The sequence below is a fragment of the Artemia sp. Qi Xiang Cuo genome, chromosome 5 (genome assembly GCF_049724085.1).
Source record: "Artemia sp. Qi Xiang Cuo chromosome 5, ASM4972408v1, whole genome shotgun sequence".
In the NCBI taxonomy this organism is placed as follows: Eukaryota; Metazoa; Arthropoda; class Branchiopoda; order Anostraca; family Artemiidae; genus Artemia; species Artemia sp. Qi Xiang Cuo.
The window spans coordinates 74878892-74901553 of NC_142798.1; the positions used below are offsets into that span (position 1 = coordinate 74878892).

The window sequence follows — 22662 nt, forward strand, 5'->3', positions numbered from 1 at the left end:
ATCAGGAGGATAAAGGACTAGAAATAAATCCGAACTTAAAAAAGAACCCTCATTTGAAAATAAGACAATGCAGTTCCAACTTATAGATCAGTTAAACTGCAAGATTGTCCTATACTTACGTGCGAGGGGATGTCCACTTATTGGTTTACTTATCGGAGTGCCACGTGTATCGCAAGCCTTCAAAGTCCTAAAAACGCTTGGTTTTTGCAAGCCTGGACAGTTCCGCAGCGCAGGGCACATTTTCGTCATGCTTGGCAGGTTCAACCTTGCGGACGTGATTTCTGAAAGCCGGTAACCTCTCACTTAAGTGTTAAAATGTGTACTTTAATTCAATTAATTTGTTTTTATGACGTATTTCCGCAAGCCAACCACATTATTAATTTTTTCGATAGAACAAAACAACCATACCTTTTGAAAACCATGTTAACTAGTGCTGCCGTTTTATTTGTTTTATTTTCAAGTGATATCTTTGAACTCTGTATTAAAACGAGTTTTTTTTCCATAACAAAAAAAAAATAAAAAATGTCGTGCAGTTTTGCGGCTTTAGGATAAGATAATACCACAGAAAAAGAGAGAGTTTACTTCTTCAAAATCTTTCGTTATTGTCTTTTCTTTAGCTGTCTACTATGTCCCATATAAGAAAGAAAAACTAGGTTTTAAAATGCAGAGTTATTTGTCTGTCGAAAAACTCCAATTTTTTCTTTCTATGTCAGTTAAAATTTGTACGATATTTCAAATAAAAAATTCAGTTAAAAGTGAAAACCTTACCTGTATTTACGTCTGAAAAACTACCAATCTATAACCAAATCTGAAGATTCATCGGTAGCTAAAGATTTTATCTTTGAATTTATTTTTCATAATAGGTTTTTTTTCTGGTTATCTCGCTACAAGCATAAATGAAATAATCTAATAAATTTCCTAGTTCAAAGAAATATTTTCGACGAACATAAGATGTCTAGTAATTGATGTTTTGTAAAGAAAGTTTAGAACAAAGGTGTTTTTTTCATTTCCCTTTTGTGAAAAGCTTTCAAACAGTTCGTGGTAACGAAATGCAAGTAAAGAGCGACTCGGCTCGAATAGTTACCGAAACTCTTAAAGCGGAATTTTGGTATCAATAGATACATCAAACGAATCAGCTTATTATGCTGATTCCAAATACATAGTATTCGTTAAGTTTAGTTTTACTCATAAAATTTACGAGCCTGAGAAAATGTGCTTACTTTTTGAAACGGGACGGAAGCACCCCCTAAAATTCAAGGAATCTTAATGTAAATCTCAACATCAGATTCAGCGTACCAGGAAACCCTATTGTAGAATCGTCAATCTCCTTTATCCAAAAACGTGGAATTTTACTATTTTTAGCTAGGAGAAAGATCCCGGATGCGTGTTAATTTGTTTTAATTTTTTTTATTTTCCCTCAGGGGTGATCGTATCAAAACAATGGTCCTAGGAGATCGGAAACAAAATTAGAATTTCTAGTGCCTTTTTTAAGTGATCAAAAAGATTAGAGGGCAACTGGCCCTCCTCCCACGCCCGTTTCCCCCCAAAGTTATCTGATCAAAATTTTGAGATAGCCAATTTGTTCAGAATAGTTAAAAGATCAAATAAGTATGTCCTTAGAGGTAAAATGACCCTCAAATATCCGTTGGGAGGGGCCTGTTTTTAATGAAATTTGCCCATTGTTTACGTGTAGTATTTGTTATTGGGAAATATACATACTTTCTTAGGGGGGATTTTGTGCTTGGGGCGGATTTCCATAAGGAGAATCTTCCTTGGGGGGGGGGAGGGGGGAGTTTCTGAGGAGTGAATTTTCCAGGGGTTATTTTACACTGGGGATATTTGATATAATTCCTATACAAAATTGTTTTTAACTGTCATACATTCTCTTTGTCCACTCAATTTAGCATTTGGAGATGTTCTGGGGGAATTTATCCGGGGGCTATTTTTCGCGGGTTTTGATTTCCAGGAAAAAAACTCCACGGAAGGGGGCATTTCTGGAGTGATCGAGAAACCAATTAGAAATTATAGTCTTTTTCAAATGAAAGTATGCTAAGGAAAATTTTTCATGTTCGCAAGAAATTTTATAAGGGGGAATTTTCAGCGACGATGGAACTTTCTGGAGGGAATTTGACGGGGATTTATTTTACGTTGGAGGAAATTACCACAGAGGAGTTTCTTGTGATGAGGAGGGGGGGGGGTATATTTCATGGAGGGTGAGCCAAATTTACCGGTAATATTTGAAAAAGAATCAGAAATTAGGTTTTTTTAAAAATATGTTTTTTACTGAAAGTAAGGAGCATCATTAAAACTAAAAACAAACGGCCATTGTTCCGTATATGAAAGGTTGCCCCTCCTCAATACCTTGCTCTTTACGCTAAACTTTGACTGTTTGTCCTACTTTTTTAACAACGGCTATTGAAATACAGGGGCAGTTTAATTAGAATAGGATCCTTTTTTAAAATTGCTAATAGTTTTAGCATAAAGAACAAGGTTTTGAGGAGGGGGTAACCCTTCATATAAGAAATAAGTTCTGTTCCTTCTGAGTTTTAATTTTTCTTCTTACTTTCAGTTAAAAAAAACTTGTTGTTTTTATTTAATTCTTAAATGGGAACACAAATCCAGACAAAACTTATGCTTTGTCGAGGAAAGATAAATGTGCTGAAGTATAACTATAATCTGTAAATATGTGGAAGACAGAGGCAGTTTCAGAAGAGGGACAGAGGGAGAACTTGCCCTGGGTGCAGAAATCTTTAGGCTTTAAATTTCAAATAAATAATCTAACGGTTATATGTAATTTTGAATTTTTACAAAAATAGATTAGACGGCATAGTAAATAAATTTTGTTTTAGCGTTTGTTAAACACGGTCTGTTTATTTCTGCACTGAGGGTAGACGAGTGGAGGTATAGGCCGAAATATTTACACTGGCTGGAACTATCCTCGTTTTTCTTCGTTAGGCACATCTTTTCTCATATTATTCATCGGTGTACGTAGCCATAATACTGGGAATAACCAATTGTTTCCGGTTATGAATATGTAAAATTAACAGTCCGATATTTAATTTAATAATATAAGCAAGGTCACAAACAAGAACATCCAAAATATAGATTAAATCCTTATGTAAATTTATTATAAATTTCTGGATCCTGAAGAACCCTTTCACAGATTTTAAAAGCCCCAACTACGAAAACACGAAATGTCTTACTTTTTGCTTTACATATAGGCCTACGTGCTTATTTTTTTCATTGTTTTGAGAGGGGTCTCATTCTAATGGGAATCATAAGTAACAGCAGAAAATGATCAGGAGGCAACTAAACCCCCTTTAACATCTTTTGAATCCTTCCCCGAAGATAGCACTCGAAGGACTGATTGAAGGATAGTGACCTTGAGGAAGACCACGGAAGTGGTGAATTGACAACTTCAACCGCAAGCTCATCGTACAACTCTCCACAGTAACACAAGACAGATCTTCATTTCCAACCCTTGATTATGCCCCGTGTAAAGAAATAGCCCCGATTATGAAACATGTCGATTCATAACTTCGACCAAAATCACATCAACAACTCTCCAAAACAGCAAAAGACGATCTTCGCATTGATCCCTGGATTAGGCCCTGTCAAAAAGAGCGGCTCCAAGCCGTCCTGCGAGCATGGACATAATTTAAGAAAATAAAAGATTGCATTCACTCGATTGTCTGCAAAGAAATCGAACAAGAACGCCTCTCTTGAGAGCATGTTTTTTTCTAATATCCCCTACTTATCATAGGCAGCGCAATAGCGCTGCCTAAGTAAAGAACCGTGTTGGCAAAATATATTATTTATTTTTGTTTTTTGTTTTTTGTTTTGTTTTTGTCTCTTTTAGACCAGGGCAGTTCGTATCGAAGGAGTTGTCGTAGAAACTTCGAAAAGGGCTCATTCGATTGGAAATTGGAAGGGCTTGTGCCCTGTTTAATAGCCGAAAGTGATTGGAAGGCAACTAACACCCCTTCCACGTCCACCATTTCCCCAAATCCATCCAATCAAAATTTTGAGATAGCCATTTTGTTCAAATTAGTTGAAATATTTGGAAATTATGTCTTTGAGCAGGACAATCCCCCCAAAGCCATTGGGGCAAGGGTTGAAAGTTATGCCCTGAGGGCATATAAGGTTCTTGTAGAAACCGTTTTCGTAGAAACTTCAAAAAGGGTTCATTCAATTAGAAATTCAAAGGGCTATGACCCTTTTTAATAGTCAAAAGTGATTTGAGGGTAACTAGCCCCCCTCTCACACTCACCATTTCCCAAAACACATCCAATCAAAATTTTGAGATAGACATTTTTTCCAGCGTAGTTGAAAGTTCTGTACAAGGGGTCTTTGAGGATGACCCCCCCCCCCCAGAGCCCACAGAGCAAGGGTTGTAAGTTATAAACTGGGGGCAAATAAGGTTTTTATAGAGAGCATTGTCGTAAAAACTTAAAAACTTCAAAAAGGGCTCATTCGATTGGAAATTGAAAGGGCTAGTGCCCTTTTTGATAGTTGAAAGTCATTGGAGGACAACTAGCCCCCTCTCACGCCCCTCATTTCCCCAAACACATCCAATCAAATTTTTTGAGATATCCATTTTGTTCAATGTAGTTGAAAGTTCTGGAAATTAGGTCTTTGAGGATAATAACCACCTCAGAGCCCTCTTGGAAAGCGTTGTAAGTTATGCCCTGGGGGCATATAAGGTTTTTATAGTAAGACATTGTCGTAGAAACTTTAAAAGGAACTCATTTGACTGGAAATTGAAAGGGCCCACCATTTCCCCAAACACATCCAATCCCAATTTAAAACGTAGTTTAAAGTTCTAGAAATTAGGTCTTTGAGGACGACAACCCCTCCACAACCCGCAGGGCAAGGGTTGTAAGCTATGCCTTGGTGGCCTGTAAGGTTTTTATAGAAAATCTTGTCGTAGAAAGTTCAAAAAGGGCTTATTCAATTGGAAATTGAAAGGGCTAGTGCCCTTTTTAAGGGCACTTAAAAAGTGATTGGAGGGCAACTAACCCCCCTCTCACACCCACCATTTCCCCAAACACATTCAATCAAAATTTTGGGATTGCCATTTTGTTCAATGTTGTTAAAAGGTCCGGAAATTGTGTCTTTGAGGATGACAAATCCCCTAGGACTAAAGTTTTAAGTTATGCCCTCGGGGAATATAAGATTTTTATAGAAAGCGTTGTGGTAGAAAATTCAAAAAAGGCTCATTTAATTGCGAATTGAGAGGGCTAGTCCCATTACTAATAGTCAAAAGCGATCGGAAGGCGAATGCCCCCCCCCCGCCCATGATTTCCCCAAACACTTCCAATCAACATTTTGATATAGCAATTTTGTTGAGCGCAGTTGAAGGGTCTGGAAATTATGTCTTTGAGTATGACAACCATCCCCCTCCCATAGCCCTCAGTACAAGGGTTGTAAGTTATGCCCTTGGGCAATATAAGGTCTTTATAGAAAGTTTTGTCGTAAAATCTTCAAAAAGGGCTTATTTGATATGAAATTGAGAGGACTAGTGCCTTTCTTATTAGTAGAAAGTGATGAGAGGGTAAATAACCCCCCCCCCCCCCTCCCCGCCACTGCCAACATTTCCACAAACATATCCAATCAGAATTTTGAGGTAGCTATTTTGTTGAACTTATTTGAAAGGTCTGGAAATTATGACTTTGAGGATAATAAATCCCCTCCCCCCAGCCCTCAGATCAAGGGTTGTAAGTTATGCCTTGGGGGCATGTAAGGTTCTTATAGAAAGCATAGTCATATAAACTTTAGAGGGGACTTATTGGATTGGTAATCAGACGCTCTAGTGCTCTTTTTAGGAGTCAAAGTGATCGGAGAGCAGCTACCCCCCACCTCCCACACAAACACGTCATATTGTCCCGAGATGTATCTAATAGAAATTTTGAGATAGCCATTATATTCAAAATGGTCTAGAGATCATATAACAAGGCTTTTGGGGATTTAAACGAACCCCAGAGATTAGAGGCAAAGGTTGTAAGTTATGCCCAGGGGGTATTTAAGTTTCTATGGAAGGGTTGTTTGTTTATCTTTAGAAGAGGCTCAGTCTTTTTTCCCTGAAAAAGACCATGTCAATATAAAACGAACAGAAATTAATTAAAAAAAAGTGTTTCTACAAAATAAGCTTTTCAAAAAAAAGTGAAGAACTCCATTAAACCAAAAATAAACAAACATAGAATCAAATAATCTACCAAGCATACAACTACCACAAATCAGTATCAATAAATAAATGAAACCTAAAACAAACAGAAATTAAAATAATTTAAACTCAAAACGAGCAGAAATTAATCTGAGTAGGGTTCTAAAATCCTATGCTTTCTAAAGGCCAGAACATAATTTGTACTTTGCTGAAAAATTCTTTTAAATGTTTTCACTTTATAACTTTAAGAAATCAAAAATCAATTAAGATTTTAAGAAATAAATATCAGCATAAGTATATTAAACTGACAACACACATTTTTTTCAGTAAATTCATTTGAATTTTTTATTCTATTTTTGTTGAATTTTGTTTAATTGAATTCTTTACTTTTTTTAAAAAAACTTATTTTGTGGAAAAAGTTTTTTTTTTAATTAATGCCCTGCTTCTCTTGAAAAGCTGTAAGTATAATACCTAATAATTTATTGAGGTATCTTAAACCTCACTCCGAAATTTTTTTAGGAGTACATCTTTTTTTAAGGGTTACTCTATCAACCTAGCAGTGTTAAAAAATAAATAGAAGGATCTTATTCAAAGGACTTGATCTAATTTCCCTTTCTTTTTTACGTGAGGGTTAGTATAACGTCAGACTAAACTACCCGTTTTTACCGTTTTATAGCACGATGTTATATTTTGGTCCAAACTGGACTAACCTCTTAGAACCATTCCCTCCCGTGGAAGAGGTTTGGTCCAAACTGGACAAACCTCTTAGAACCATTCCCTCCCGTGGTAAAATTCATGTGTTCATTTATGATTGAGCTCTCTACTCTCCCTATGCTGTATCAAATCTACATTTACAGTTTCAATTGTAGGCCTACAACTATGCGTTCACTTCAAACTACATATCACGTTCCATCTACATATCACGTTTCACTTCGAGCTACATATCACGCTCCATCCTGGAAACGTGTTTCTTCATAGTGGTTTCATTCCCCATTCCCCATTCATTCCCCAGCTGAAGCAATCTAGGACATAACTGTTAAAAGGTAGTCTATCCCTGTCATAGGTTACGAATTCCAGCAATGCTGGTCCATGTTGAATTTCCCCTTATCGCTAAATATCTCTGGGATGCTTTTAGATTTTCACCAGAAAATTTATTACCCCTAGGGGAAAGTCATGTAGATGTTTGATGCATGAATTTTTATTTTAGGGACTGGCTCTTAACTATCACTGATAGAAAAGTCGTCATAACTTTAAAAAAAGACATTTATCGCAATGATACATCTATGCAAGGATAAAAGAATTGTAACAGGATGGGGTAAATTTTTCGTGTTCTTATCAAAAGAATGATGATGTCAAACAAAAATGGAATGAGTGTTCACAAAAGAAGTTAAATCAAGTGAATATACAACATTTCAACAGCGTGTTTCCAAAAAACCAGGGTTACAAACCATAGTGGTTTATGACTAGTCTCTCTCTCTCTTTCTCTTTCTCTCTTGGCTTCTCTTTCTCTCTCCCTCTTTCGCTCTTATCATCTGTAGCTTTTTTTTATTTAAAGGAGAGAACAAGCTACAATTTAAATCGCTCTAACAAGAAAACAAATTTTACGATTGGAAATGCTGATGTGTGGAAATGTAGGTGGAAAGAACATCCTAGCCAATATGAATAGAAACTTCAAACAGCGCTAATCTCGTGGAAACACATGCATGTAGAATTTGATGTCTATGTTCCGCCCAAATGTGCAAAATTCTTTTATTTTTAATTTTAATTGGCAAAAACTATACGCATAAGAAAATGGCATAGTAGACACCCCTTAAACTGATACTTACAGCCTTGTTCAAAATTTGATAATAAAATTCGACATGTCGGAGAAGCCCAAAGTGAACGTTTCCCGCTTCTTTCTACAATTAAATAAAACAAGTTTTTTCAACTGAAAGTAAGGAGCAACATTAAAATTTAAAGCCACCAGAAATTATTACGTATATAAGGGGATTGCTCCTCCTCAACACCTCACTCTTTACGCTAAAGTTTTTTTAGTACATTTAAAAAAGCTTCTTAATGTCCTAATTGAACGAACATAGTGTTTCAGGAGTTGTTCTTAAAGCATTGGGACATAATTCAAACTCTAGCGTAAAGAGCGTGGTGTTGAGGAAAAGCGCCCCCCTCGTATACTAATAATTTCTGTTCGTTTTAAGTTTTAATGTTGCTCCTTACTTTAAGTTGAAAAAACTTGTTTTGTATTTTTATTTAATTTCTGATCGTTCTAAATGATGCCAAGAAATCTGGCTACACCTCCACGGAAAAATCCCTCCTTCCCACGAATTTATTCTCTAGACTTTTCAATCCTGGAGAAAGTTCACCCCGGACAATTACCCTTAACATCTGCACGCATAAAATTGAGTCGGCAGAGAAAAAGAAAGACATAAGAAGAATTTAGTATAGGATTTCTGGCTAATTCCCCCAGTGCAAAGTTTCGCCTGAAAAATTCACCCCCTGGAAACTTATATTTCCAAGGGAAATTATCCCCGTGGAAAATCTCACCAGCAGAAAATTTGCCCTCCCCCCCTAAAAATGTATGCATACTTCCCAATAACATTCGGAAACAATGGGAAAATTCTGTAACTTAAAGACCTTTTTGGTCACTTAAAAAGGACACTAGAACGTTTAATTTCCGTTAGAATGAGCCTTCTTCCGATATTCTAGTACCACTGGGTCGATACGATCACCCCTGGGACAAAAACAAACAAATAAACACGTATCCGTGATATTTCTTTTGGTAAAAATGCAAATTCCACATTTTTGTAGATAGGAGCTTGAAACCTCTACAGTATGGTTCTCTGATACGCTGAATATAATGGTGTGATTTTCATTAAGGTTCTTTAACTTTTAGGGGGTCTTTCCCTCTTTTTTTGAAAATCAGCTTTTTTTCCTCTTTTTCTTGGGTAAGATTAGACTTAATGAAACTTATATTTTTGAAATCAGAATTAAAATCTGATTCTTTTGATGTATCTATTGATATCAAAAATCGTTTTTTAGAGCTTCGGTCACTATTGAGCCGGGTCGCTCCTTACTAACATCTTTTTAATTACATCTCTGGTATAATATTCAAAACCCTACGTAATATTTCAAGACGTAATATATAAAATGCTATTTCAAAAGGAAAATAGTAAAGAGTTAAATCGTATTAGAAACAAAATGTGACAACTTCTTATCGTTTTGCCCACTTCATCTGGCAACCAAATATTCAAGTCATCTTTTAAATTTGCCCTCAGATTAAGGGGGCAGTATAATTAGATTTAGATTAAGGGGGCACAATAGTATAAAACTATTACGTTCCAATGTTTATTCTCGTATTTTCAACTCAATTTTTGAGCAATAGAAATGGATCAAAATAGAAGGAAACAGTTCGTTACAATGAACTGTTTGATAATACTGAAATTCTACGTGCTTCCACGGAACGACAGCCATGGAGATGTGTGTTTTTCTTCAAAAGCGTCACTTGTCACTGGCTACATTAAGCCACGGGCTAGATTAAATCACTGACCATATGATCAAACAGTTCGTGGTAACGAACTGTAAGTAAGGTAACCGAAACTCTAAAAAACGGAATTTTGGTACCAATAGATACATCAAAAGAATCAGATTTTAATTCTGATTTCAAATATATAAGTTTCATCGAGTTTAATCTTACCCATCAAAAATAACGCGCCTGAGAAAATTTGGCTGATTTTCAAACAAAGGGGGAAAGACCCCCTAAAAGTTATAGAACCTTAATGAAATTCATACCGTCATATTCACCATATCAGAGAACCCTACTGTAGAGGTTTCAAGCTCCTATCTACAAAAATGTGGAATTTTGCATTTTTTGCCAGAAGAAAGATCACGGGTGCGTGTTTATTTGTTGTTTTTTTTCTTTTCTTTTCCCCAGGGGTAATCGTCGACCCAGTGGTCCTAGAATATCGTAGGAGGGCTCATTGGAACGGAAATTAAAAGTTCTAGTGGCCTTTTTAAGTGACCGAAAAAATGGAGGTCAACTAGGCCCCCTTCCACGCTCATTTTTTTCTCAAATTCACCCAATTAAAATTTTGAGATATCCATTTTGTTCAGCATAGTCGAAAATATAATAAATACGGCTTTTACGATGATTTAATCCCCCACAGTTCCCAGGGGAAGGGCTGCAAGTTATGAACTTTGCCCATTGCTTACATATTGTATTGGTTATTTGGAAGTATACAGACATTTTCAGGAAGAATTTTTTTCTGTTGGGGGGGGCTGAAGGAGGGGGTTACTCGGGAGAATCTCAGGAGTTTGACTCTGTCTCACAATTTTATTTTTTTAAACAATAAAAACCTTAACGTAAAGAGCGATGCGTTGAGGAGGGGACAGCCCCTTTCATATACGGAATAATTTTTTTTCGTTTTAAGTTTTAATGTCGCTCCTTACTTTCAGTTTAAATGCTTGTTTTTTTTTATTTAATATCGGTAGAGGGCTAATTTTAAAGAAGATTTAAATCCTATGCCCTTTCTTAAGTTGCAAACGAGATCAAACGGTTTGTGGTAACGAACTGTAAGTAAGGATCGACGCGGCTCATTAGTAACCGAAACTCTAAAAACAAACAACAGGATTTTGGTAATAATAGATAGCCTATGTCAAAATAGTTGGACTGTTATACTGATTCCAAATATTTAAGAATCATTAAGTTTAGCGTTGCTCATCGAAAGCTACGAGCCTGAGAAAATTTGCCTGATTTTCGATAAAGTGGGAAAACATCCCGTAAAAATTAAGGAATCTTAATGAAAATCAAACCGTCAGGTTCAGTGTATCCGGAAACCTTGCTGTAGAAGTTTCATGCTCATACCTGCAAACATATGAAGTTTTGTATTTTTACCAGAAGAAAGATCACGGATACATGTTTATTTAAATCTTTTCCAGGGGTGATCGCATCAAACCATTAGTTCTAGGATATCAAGAAAGGGCTCATTCCAGCGAAAATTAAAAGTTCTAGTGCCTATTTCAAGCGACCAAAAAGATTGGAGGGCAACTAGCCCACCTCCAGCCCCCCCCCCCTGTTTCCACAAAATCACCCGATTAAAATTTTGAAATTGCTACCTCGTTCAGCATATTTTTAAGGACCAGCAACTGTGCCTTTGGGGATAACATGACCCCCCCCCAACCCCTGGGGAAAGGTCTGCATGTTTTGAAATTTGCCCATTATTTACAGTTAGCATCTATTATTAGGAAGTATACAGACATTTTTTTTTTTTGAGGGGGCATAAATTTTATGCTCTGGGGATTTTCAATGGGAATATTTTTCTAGGAAGAGGGAAGTTTCTGGAGAGGGTTGAGCTTTCGAAGAGAAATTTTACACTGGGGGAATTTGCCAGAATTCATTTCTATTTGTCTTACTTTCTTTTTGCCGACTCAATTTTACATGTGGACATGTTAAGGAGAATTGTCTGAAAGAAATTTTTAACGGGTTGGAATTGTCTAGAGTATCTTTCCGTAGGGAGGAAGATTTTCAACTGGAGAAATTCTCCATGATGGAGTCTTTCATGGGATAAATTCTCCAAAGTGATTTTTTTTGCGGGAGCAACTTTCTACTAGTGGGCGGGGGAGGGTATTTGCAGGAAGAATTTTCCTGGAGGGGGGATTTCCGGCATGATTTTAAAGACAATCAGAAATTAAGATCTTTTTGAAATGAAAGCGTGGAAAGACAAAAACTTCAGCCAGAATGGTCTGCAAGATATTTTCCGGGGGAATTTTCAACTAGGAGAGGGGTATTTAACATGAGAATAACTCTCAATGGAGGAATTTTCAGTAGGTGTAAGGAATTGTCCAAGGAGGGGAAGCCGGATTTCCGGCATTATTCAAAAACGATCAGAAATTATATAAACAATAATTTTTTTTAACTGAAAGTAAGGAGCAATATCAGAACTTAAAACGAACAGAAATTATTACGTAGAAAAGGGGAGCTTCCAACTCCTCGATACCTCACTCCTTACGCTAAATTTTTCTTAGAACTTTAAAAAGAAACTTAATATTCTAATTAAACGGCCCTTCTGTTTTAAGAGTGATTCTGAAAGGATTTCTGAACGTCAATTCTGAACGAATTTCAGTCATTCTGAACGTCAAACTTCAGCGTAAAGAGTAAGGTATAGAGGAGGGAGCAGTCCCCCTCATGTACGTAATATTTATATTATAGCTCAGTCACAATTCCTACCATTTTGTGCAGCAGAGGCTATACTACCTACCGGTTGCTTATTTGTCTTAAAACCCATGTCAAATACGTAATGGACGGTTATTATATACCGTTAATCCAGTAGAACCTCACTAACAGTTTTACAGCTTTGCACAGTTGTACAGCGTCTATGGGGTTTTGCTACTGCATTTTCTTATGGGGCAGTTGTACCCCTAAAGCATCATGGTCGGTTCTTCAGGTAAATATGAGGGGAGTATTACGCCTCCTAAATAGTAAGGTTTATTAATATCATTTTGGGAGAACCATACAAAACAATGCCTTTTGATTTAAGGATCCAAAATATAGTGGAATTGAAGCAAATATAGAAAGAAAATATAGAAAAAATAAATATAGAAGAAATGTAGGAGAAAATATAGAAGCATCTAAAATACATTGGAATCCGAAACTTTATGTGATCGGTAATTATTCAGATACAAAAGGGGATATATATAAAAAAACTAAGTTGCTGGTTATAATGGACCTAATGAATGGGCCCAAATCACTTGACTCACAAATAAATAAGCTCCACCTGGAATATAGTCTCAAATACATAGATTTTATTTATTGACACATCACCATAATGCACCAAACCCTGTGGTAACACAGTGGGTTTGATCTTTCCCGGTAATATGGGAGCCAGTACCAAGAGTTTGATCTCAGGTGCCGCAGAGCCTGGAATTGCATTAAGGTTGCAAATTAGCCTCTCCAGATAATCAAACAAGAAGATAAACAAATCATAAAACATCTAAAAAATTCCCCACAGAGAATATATCTCATAGGGAAGCAAAAAAAAACTTCTGAATACTCAATAAGACTTAATTAGAATCAAAGTTAAATAAAGTATTTTTTTAAGGTTTTTCAATTTCCTTTGGTATTCGATGTAATATGGGTGTAGCAAAAGTGCAAATGGTATCTAATGAGACTCTCACAGGGGTAAGTACATTTTTTATGATTTTCCTTTCTTTTCTTTCGCTTTTTAGTATAGTTTTTATATTTATATTCACAGTATAGTCTTCAAAACAAAGTGAGTTCAGTTTATTTAAAAATGTAGAAAGTTAAATATATGTATATATGCCTATTTCTGTTTTCGTACTTAACTATAAGGTAGGATAAGAACATACCCCACAGCAAAATGGGAGTTTTTATTTAGACTTGTCAAAAAATTAAATCTTCAGTTTGCCAGTTACAAAGACCATAGTTCAATACGGTGGTACGTTCGTTCCTAAAAATATTTGTAATTCATACAAAGTAGACGCTAGTACGGACAATATTAATGATGGTGGTAGGCGTTCCCCCTCCCCCAGAAAATTTCAACTGCTTAATATCCCCCCCCCCCCGAAAAATCACTCGGAAAACTTCCTCCGCGAATAATGTCCGTATGTTTCCCAGTAACAACTACTATCTGTAAACGATGGACAAATTGCAACATACATTTCTTTCCTTAGGGCTTGTGGGGTCGTATGCCCTGAGACATATTTATTGGACCTTTCAAGTATGATGAACCAAACGGCTATCTGAAAATTTCGTTCGGATATCTTTGAGGAAAAATGGTACATTTGAGGGGGCTAATCCATTTTTAAATTCCCGCTACCATGGGCCGTGATTTGCTTACAGCTAACAGCTAACGTTACAGCTAAGTCTGCAGCCATGATAAAGACTTCCCAGCACTGTAATAATTCTCCGCTTTTGACATTTCTTCCTTCAAAAGAAAAAATACCGTTACAACATTAAAACGCTGGAGAATAAAAGCATTAGCAGGCCATCGTGGAAGAAGCCAGAGGCTTCTCTTCCCAATTTACTTAAAAGCCTTTATGAATACCAGATGTGTTCATTGGCCATAATATTTGTTGGTTTGAATTTATTAATGAACTATTAAAGTAATTACTCAAAGACACACTAGGGAGAAGCATGACTTAATGATGACAAGGAACTTTGGTAACAATGTCACGTTTGGAAGCAATGAATGAGCTCGTCTTAACATGTGGTAAATGCAATTTTAGTAAAGAAATAAAATGAATTTATAGGATCTATTCATTTTTCTTGATGTAGGCAGAGAAAAAATGGTCTTAGCCCTCTATGGTAAAACAGTGATTAGTAATATAATTAGTAGAGGGACGTGATGTCAGGCTATGTTTATGATGGCCGAAAGCCCGAGTATGTTAGTTCTGGCCGACGGCTAGAGTCCGTTCTTATCATCCTAAGCCCTGACTAAGTGGAGAAAGAAATTAATTATGTCTTCCAAAAACAATCGGACAATTCGGTACTGGTGACAACAATATAAAAATAAATTTTATTGCATAGTTATTTTCTTCAAAAATTTGGAAATTTTCCACTTTGTCGATAACATGATCGGACAATATTTTACCCGTATAACAGTAAAAAAACGCTCTAACTGGTAGTGGATTGCAAAAGAAAATCAACTATTTTGAAATGTGCACACATTTTGTATTCAAAACAACATGAAACAACAATCAATATGAAAACTAACCGTGGAACCTGAATTAGTTAATTTCACTAATTAAGTGAGTTATATATTGGGGGAAAGAGAGGTTGGCGAAAATGGATTTGAAAAGTGCAATTTATGGTCACGATGGAAGGGGTGCCCTAAGGGGGAAGGGCAGCCTGAGATATCGGATGAACCTAAAAGGTACAAGAAAATTGAAATGTAGTATACCTCTATTTTTATACCCTGGTATATTTTGGAATGCTCAATTTTTATATAAAATTTGAATGAATTGAATTTTTTGAAAAAAAAATTATAATTTGTTAGTTTCACAGTCTCTGCATACATCTCATAGACGCAACAATTAAATATTTCACTAATAAGTAGCATCTACTTTCCGATTATGAAAAATGCAAGCTACTGGCTGGAGCCAATAGACTGTAAAATATAGGAGACATAAAATTAAAAGTTTATTTAACCCCAGGACCCATTTCAGGATAATTCTTACCTTAGCTCTACAGCTTTCTTGATTTACCTTTCGACGGTTTGAAACTCTTTGAGTTTATCGGGCACGCCACATTTCCTTCAGTGTTGTCAAGTGGAGCCGTGAAAATAAATAAGTAAAACTAACTAAATAAATTTGACGAAGTATTTCGTCCCTCAGAACTCAAACATTAAGAGTCTGTTAACTTACCAAAAACAACTAAACCTTCAAAGGGAAGGTAAAGGAACTTAAGCTACTTGGTATCATATGTTTCCAGCTTACTTTTTCTGATTTTCCCCCCAAGTTTCTCTTTTTCAAAATTTAGCACCCGCTACAACCAAAAACTGCACAAGTGCAGATTTTCTAATAAAAACTGTATTCCACATTCCTTCTAATTCACCAAGATAAATATGACTGTAAAAGTTTTCACGTAACCAATTCAAAAACAAATATTTCATTTTCGTTGCTTTAATACTTGTTTGAGCGGTGGTTGTACTTAAGGCACATTCAGAATGAGATTTTACTAATACCAAGATTTAACAAGTGTTAATTCCGAGAAGATAACTTCTCAATTAAGCTAGCGTCCAGAACCAGTTCGAGCAGAAAACTGAAGTGCAACGGACTTCGATTTAGTTAAGGCCAAGCCAATCTTATTTGTCATTTAATAAAAAAATATGTTTTTTTAACTGAAAATAAGGAGCAACATTAAAACTTAAAACGTACAAAAATTAGTACGTATATGAAAGGGGCTGCTCCCTCCTCAACACCTCGCTCTTTATGTTAAATTTTATTTAGTACTTTTAAAAAAACTTATTGTTCTAATTAAACGACCGTTTCTGTTTTAGGAGTCATTTAAATAATTGGGACAAAATTTTAACTTTAGCGTAAAGAGCGAGGTACTGAGGAGGGGCACCCCCCTTCATGTATGCAATGATTTCTGTTCGTTTTAAGTTTTAATGTTGCTCCTTATTTTCATTTAAAAAAACTTGTTTCTTTATCTAATTTCTGATCGTTTTTAAATAATACCAGGAAATCCGGCCCCACCTTCACGGAAAAATCCTCCTCCCTACAGAAATATCCTCTTGACCAGTGGTTCTCCAACTGTAGTACGCGTACCCCTTGGGGGTATACAGCAAATTTTAGGGGGTACGCAACGGGCCAACAGAAACAAAACAAAACCACCCTTCACCTCTAGAACTGGCAATATTATTTATATTTTTCATATAGTCAAACAAATCGTGGTAACGAACTGTAAGTAAGGAGCGACCCGGCACAATGGTAACCGAAATTCTAAAAAAAGATTTTTTGACACAGATACATAAAAAGAATCAGATTTTAATGCTATTTCATCAAGTTTAGTCTTACCCATCAAAATTTACGCGCCTGGGAAAATCTGGCTGATTTTAGAAAAAAGGGGGAAAGACCCCCTAAAAGTTATAAAACTCTAATGAAAATCACACCATAATATTTAGCGTATAAGAGAACCCTACTGTAGATGTTTCAAGACCTATCTACAAAAATATGGACTTTTGCATTTTTTTTTTTTTGCCAGAAGAAAGATCATGAATGCGTGTTTATTTGTTTTTTTTTTGTTTTTTTTTTCCCAGAGGTGATCATATTGACCCAGTGGTCCTAGAACATCGTGGGAAGGCTCATTGGAATGGAAATTAAGCGGAAATTAGGCCCCCTCCCACGCTCATTTTCTCCCCAAAGTCACTCGATCAAAATTTTGAGATAGCCATTTTGTTCAGCATGGTCAAAAATATGATAACTATGTCTTTTAGACTGACTTAATCCCCCTAAGTTCCCGGGGGGAGGGCTGTGAGTTATGAACTTTACCCAATGTTAACATATAGCATTGGTTATTGGGAAGTATACAGACGTTTTCAGGGGGGATTTTTTCTGGTAGGTGGATGGGGGGGGGTGTGGGTCGGGGGTTATATGGTAGGATCTTTTCATGAATTTTTCATGGGGGAAGGAACATTGCTATGAAGGGGGTGCTGGATTTCCCATCATTATTAAAGAAAAAGATCAGAAATTAAATTTTAAAAAAACAACTTTTTTAACTGAAAGTAAGGAGCAACATCAAAACTTAAAACGAACAGAAATTATTGCGGATATGATTGGGTTCACCCCCTAGTCAATACCTCGCTCTTTAAGCCAAAGATTTTTTAGTACTTTCATAAGAGCTATTTATTCTAATTAATGGCCTTTGTGATTAAGGGGTCGTTTTGAAAGAATTGGAACAAAATTCGAGTTAAAAAAACAAGTTTTTTTAACTGAAAGTAAGGAACGACGTTAAAACTTAAAACGGACAGAAATTATTCTGTATATGAAAGGGGTTGTCCCCTCCTCAACGCCTCGCTCTTTACGCTAAAGTTTCACTTTCTCACAACTCTATTTTTTTTAAATAATAAGAAACTTTAGTGTAAAGAGCGAGGCGTTGAGGAGGGGACAGCCCCTTTCCTATACGAAATAATTTCTGTTCGTTTTAAGTTTTAACGTCGTTCCTTACTTTCAGTTAAAAAAACTTGTTTTTTTTATTTAATTTACTTAGTACTGGAAACTGAGAAGGGGTACCTAAAATGTATTGTGGGTAAAAAGGGGTAAAGTGTTTAAATAAGTTTGAGAACCATTGCTCTAGACAATTCAATCTTGCTGAAAATTTACATCGGACAATTACATCGGACGATATAACCCCACGTGCAATATCGAGACGGAAAAGAGAAAGCAAGACATAAAAAAAATAACTCTGTATAGTTATTCTGGCAAATTCCCCCAGTGTATAAATTTCCCTGAAAAGTTCATCCCCTAGAAAGCTCCCTCCTCATGGAAAATTCCCCCGTGAAGAAACACCCAGCAGAAAATTCGTCCCACCCCCCCCCCCACCCGGAAAATGTATGCATAGTTCCCAATAACAAATACTATGCGTAAACAATTAGCAAATTTTATAACTTAAAACCTTGCCCCTGGGTCAGTGGAGGAGGGGATCATGTTATATCTAAAGGCATAGTTTTTGGGCCTTTCAACTATGATGAACAAAACGGCTATCGCAAAATTTTGATCGGACGATTTTGGGAAGAAAAGGGACGGGGGAGGGGGCCTAGTTGCCCTCCAGTCTTTTTGGTCACTTAAAAAGGGCACTAGAACTTTTAATTTCCGTTCAAATGATTCCTCTCGCGATGTTCTAGGACCAATGGATCGATACGATCACCCTGGGAAAAAAAAACAAATGAACAAACATCCGGGATCTTTCTTCTGGCAAAAACTACAAAATTCCGCATTTTTGCAGATAGGACTTGAGACCTCTACAGTATGGTTCTCTGATACGCTAAATCTGATGGTGTATTTGAAATTAGCATAATAATCCGATTCTTTTAATGTACCTATGGGTATCAAAATTCGGTTTTTTAGATTTTCAGTTATTATTAGCCAGGTCGCTCCTTACTTACAGTTCGTTACCACGAACTGTTTGGCAGAATTTTATGATTGGCTAATATCCAAACCTTATCCATATATGGAAACATTTGCGAACTACAGATAAATAATACATGGAAAACTGGAATAAAAGAGAAGTAAAATATTGAGAGGAGCTACTGGAGCTCGTCAGACCTCAAGAATATGTATTTGACAAGAAAAACAATCGCTATATGAAACCAGGTAGAAATAAAAGCTCAAATAAGAATAAATCCTTTTATTAGACAGTGAAAAACAATGACAAAAAAAAATCTGAATATTTCGATCACAGCATATTTGCTCATGACGGTTACTGTATACGGGATCGAAATATTCAGAATTTTTTGTCATTGTTTTTCACTGTCTAATAATACGATTTATCTCTATTTGAACTGTTATTTATATGTAACGGAATGGCAGTGTCGTCTTCAAAAATACCTGCATGAAATCAGAAATATAAAGAAATACATAGAATTATTAGGGTTTTCATTGGTTTCTGCGTTTAAATTATTAATTGTGAATGGTAAGTGTTGATCATTAGCATCAGCTAATACCGAGATTCAGAACAGGCTGAATTTTGGTTAAGTAAAAAAATCACTGTAAACTGGCCTTTCACTGACGAATAGCCAGAAGAAAGGATAAGTAATCTAAAGGTATGTTTGATATCTTTATTTTCGATAAAGAAGTGTGCATATATAGACACGTAAACATATAAGGATATCTTCGAAAGATACATAACTTTTGCTTGAATGGAGTTTTTGGAACAAAAGTTAACCGGTTAGTATTTTGTTTTTAAATAAACTCTGCAGTTTTATAGGTTCTATAAGTGCCGGGAAACATAAAGTGCCGGGTCATAAAGTGCCGGGAAACAGAGCTGTTCTTTGTATCTTGTCGATCTCCAATCCCAGAAGCTCTTCATTCGTGGCTCTCATATTGCGCAAACCTGGACATTGAGGAGCTATATACAGAGCAATATACAGAGCTATATACAGAGCGTGGCTCTCATATTGTTCAAGCCTGGACATTGAGGAGCTATATACAGAGCAATATACAGAGCTATATACAGAGCGTGTCTCTCATATTGAGCAAACCTGGACATTGAGGAGCTGTATACAGAGCAATATACAGAGCTATATACAGAGCTATATACAGAGCGTGGCTCTCATATTGCGCAAACCTGGACACTGAGGAGCTATATACAGAGCAATATACAGAGCTATATACAGAGCGTGGCTCTCATATTGCGCAAACTTGGACATTGAGGAGCTGTATACAGAGCAATATACAGAGCTATATACAGAGCTATATACAGAGCGTGGTTCTCATATTGTGCAAGCCTGGACATTGAGGAGCTGTATACAGAGCAATATACAGAGCTATATACAGAGCTATATACAGAGCGTGGCTCTCATATTGAGCAAACCTGGACATTGAGGAGCTCTATACAGAGCAATATACAGAGCTATATACAGAGCTATATACAGAGCGTGGCTCTCATATTGCGCAAACCTGGACATTGAGGAACTATATACAGAGCAATATACAGAGCTATACAGAGCTATATACAGAGCATGGCTCTCATATTGCTCAAACCTGGACATTGAGGAGCTATATACATAGCTATATACAGAGCTATATACAGAGCCTGGCTCTCATATTGTTCAAGCCTTGACATTGATGAACTGTATACAGATCAATATACAGAGCTATATACAGAGCTATCTACAGAGCTTGGCTCTCATATTGTTCAAACCTGGACATTGAGGAACTATATACAGAGCAATATACAGAGCTATATACAGAGCGTGGTTCTCATATTGCGCAAACATGGACAGTGAGGAGCTATATACAGAGTAATATACAGAGCTATATACAGAGCGTGGCTCTCATATTGCGCAAACCTGGACATTGAGGAGCTAAATACAGAGCAATATACAGAGCTATATACAGAGCGTGGCTCTTATATTGCGCAGACCTGGACCTTGATGAGCTATATACCGAGCTATATACAGAGCTAGATACAGAGCGTGGCTCTCATATTGCTCAACCATGGACATTGAGGAGCTATATACAGAGCACTATACAGAGCTATATACAGAGCCTGGCTCTCATCTTGCTCAAACCTGGACATTGAGGAGCTATATACAGAGCAATATACAGAGCTATATACAGAGCTATCAACAGAGATTGGCTCTCATATTGCTCAAACCTGGAAATTGAGGAGCAATATACAGAGCAATATACAGAGCTATATACAGAGCGTGGATCTCATATTGCGCAAACCTGGACATTGAGGAGCTATATACAGACCAATATACAGAGCTATATACAGAGCGTGGCTCTCATATTGCGCAAACCTGGACATTGAGGAGCTATATACAGAGCAATATACAGAGCTATATACAGAGCGTGGTTCTCATATTTCGCAAACTTGGACATTGAGGAGCTATATACAGAGCAATATACTGAGCTATATACAGAGCTATATACAGAGCGTGGCTCTCATATTCCGCAAACCTGGACATTGGGGAGCTGTATACAGAGCAATATACAGAGCTATATACAGAGCTACATACAGAGAGTGGCTCTCATATTGCGCAAACTTGGATATTGAGGAGCTACATACAGAGCAATCCTTCGGAAATGAGATTCTATAGCCCTTTGAAAGAGGCTTAGTCCTATTATTTTGAATTTAGAAAAATCAATAGATGTATAACTTCAACTCTTTTGTAGTCTTTTAAAGCCACTCTAAGTCTTTTTGTGGGGTTTCTGCCCCCTTGTGGGGCTGAGCCAAAGCGATCCCTATTTGAAACTGGAACCTATACCTATAACAGAAGCGCATCCAGGATTTTTGTTCGGCGGGGGGGGGGGGGGGTACTAATGTTTCTAGGGGAGGGGGGTGTACATAAAAAACCTCAAAAAACGCATATAAAATATATTTATGTCCATTTTTGTTACGTTTTTACGAGTCAAACGAACATTTCGAAGGGGGGTTCAAACCGGGTAGCCCCCCCCCCCTGGATACGGCCTTGATCTATATTGTGCTAGGACTATTCATTGGTGCTCAGTAATCATATGTTGTGTGCTGGTTCATGTAAAATATATACTTTTTTTTATTTAAGCTTCCTGAGTTTGATTGGACCCCTGAAACATTTGGCCTCGTGGATTCATCGTTTTTCTGGGGATACATAATAACACAAGTTCCTGGTGGATTTTTAGCATCCAAACTTCCAGCTAATCAGTAAGTTCCTTTTTCACGTCAGATTTAAACATTTTAAATTCAGTTTAGGGTTTAAATTCTAAATAATTGTTTTTTAAGTTTCACCAACAATATTAAATAACTTAAATGAAAAAATGACGTATAAAAAATTCCTGGTTTAAAGTCACAAGAAAAATGTGGGTTTTCAGAAAAAAGCGAAAGATTCGGTCTTTGTTTAAAAATTCGAAAGACATATAGAAGTCAAAAGTCACAGACACACACTAGCTCAACTTCAAGGGAGGTGGGGGGGGTCAAAACACAAAAGAGGTGGATTGTTAGGTTGCTATTTAATATTATTCATTGGGAGATCATTTTGATTATCGTTACTCTATTTTTTGTTTTCAAATTTAAGTTTATCTTAAACGTTTTTAACATCCATATTCGCTCGTCAAGTTTCTGTTTTGCTATTTTTCTGTAATCCTTCTGTTTTTAATGTTCCAATATAAAAACAAACCTTTCTATTATTCGGTAGATGATAATCAACTACCTACCGAACTTAATATTTAAAACTGGCTTTGTATTTTTTTTTATTATTATTGAAAAGTACGCTGAAAATACGTCAGAATCATGCGAAAAGGATGCTTTTCAGTTTTTTAATCATATATAGATTATTTACTAAAAA

General features: G+C 36.4%; 1 protein-coding gene across 1 annotated transcript in view; it reads left to right on the forward strand.

The window, feature by feature from the left end:
* The window catches only part of LOC148952515 (vesicular glutamate transporter 1-like), a 282421-nt gene that overhangs the window by 178522 nt on the left and 81237 nt on the right, over positions 1 to 22662 (forward strand). The window contains exons 5-6 of the mRNA XM_089089939.1: positions 13252 to 13331; positions 21904 to 22022. Coding sequence (XP_088946065.1) covers positions 13252 to 13331; positions 21904 to 22022 — 199 coding nt within the window. The remainder of the gene's footprint in view (positions 1 to 13251; positions 13332 to 21903; positions 22023 to 22662) is intronic.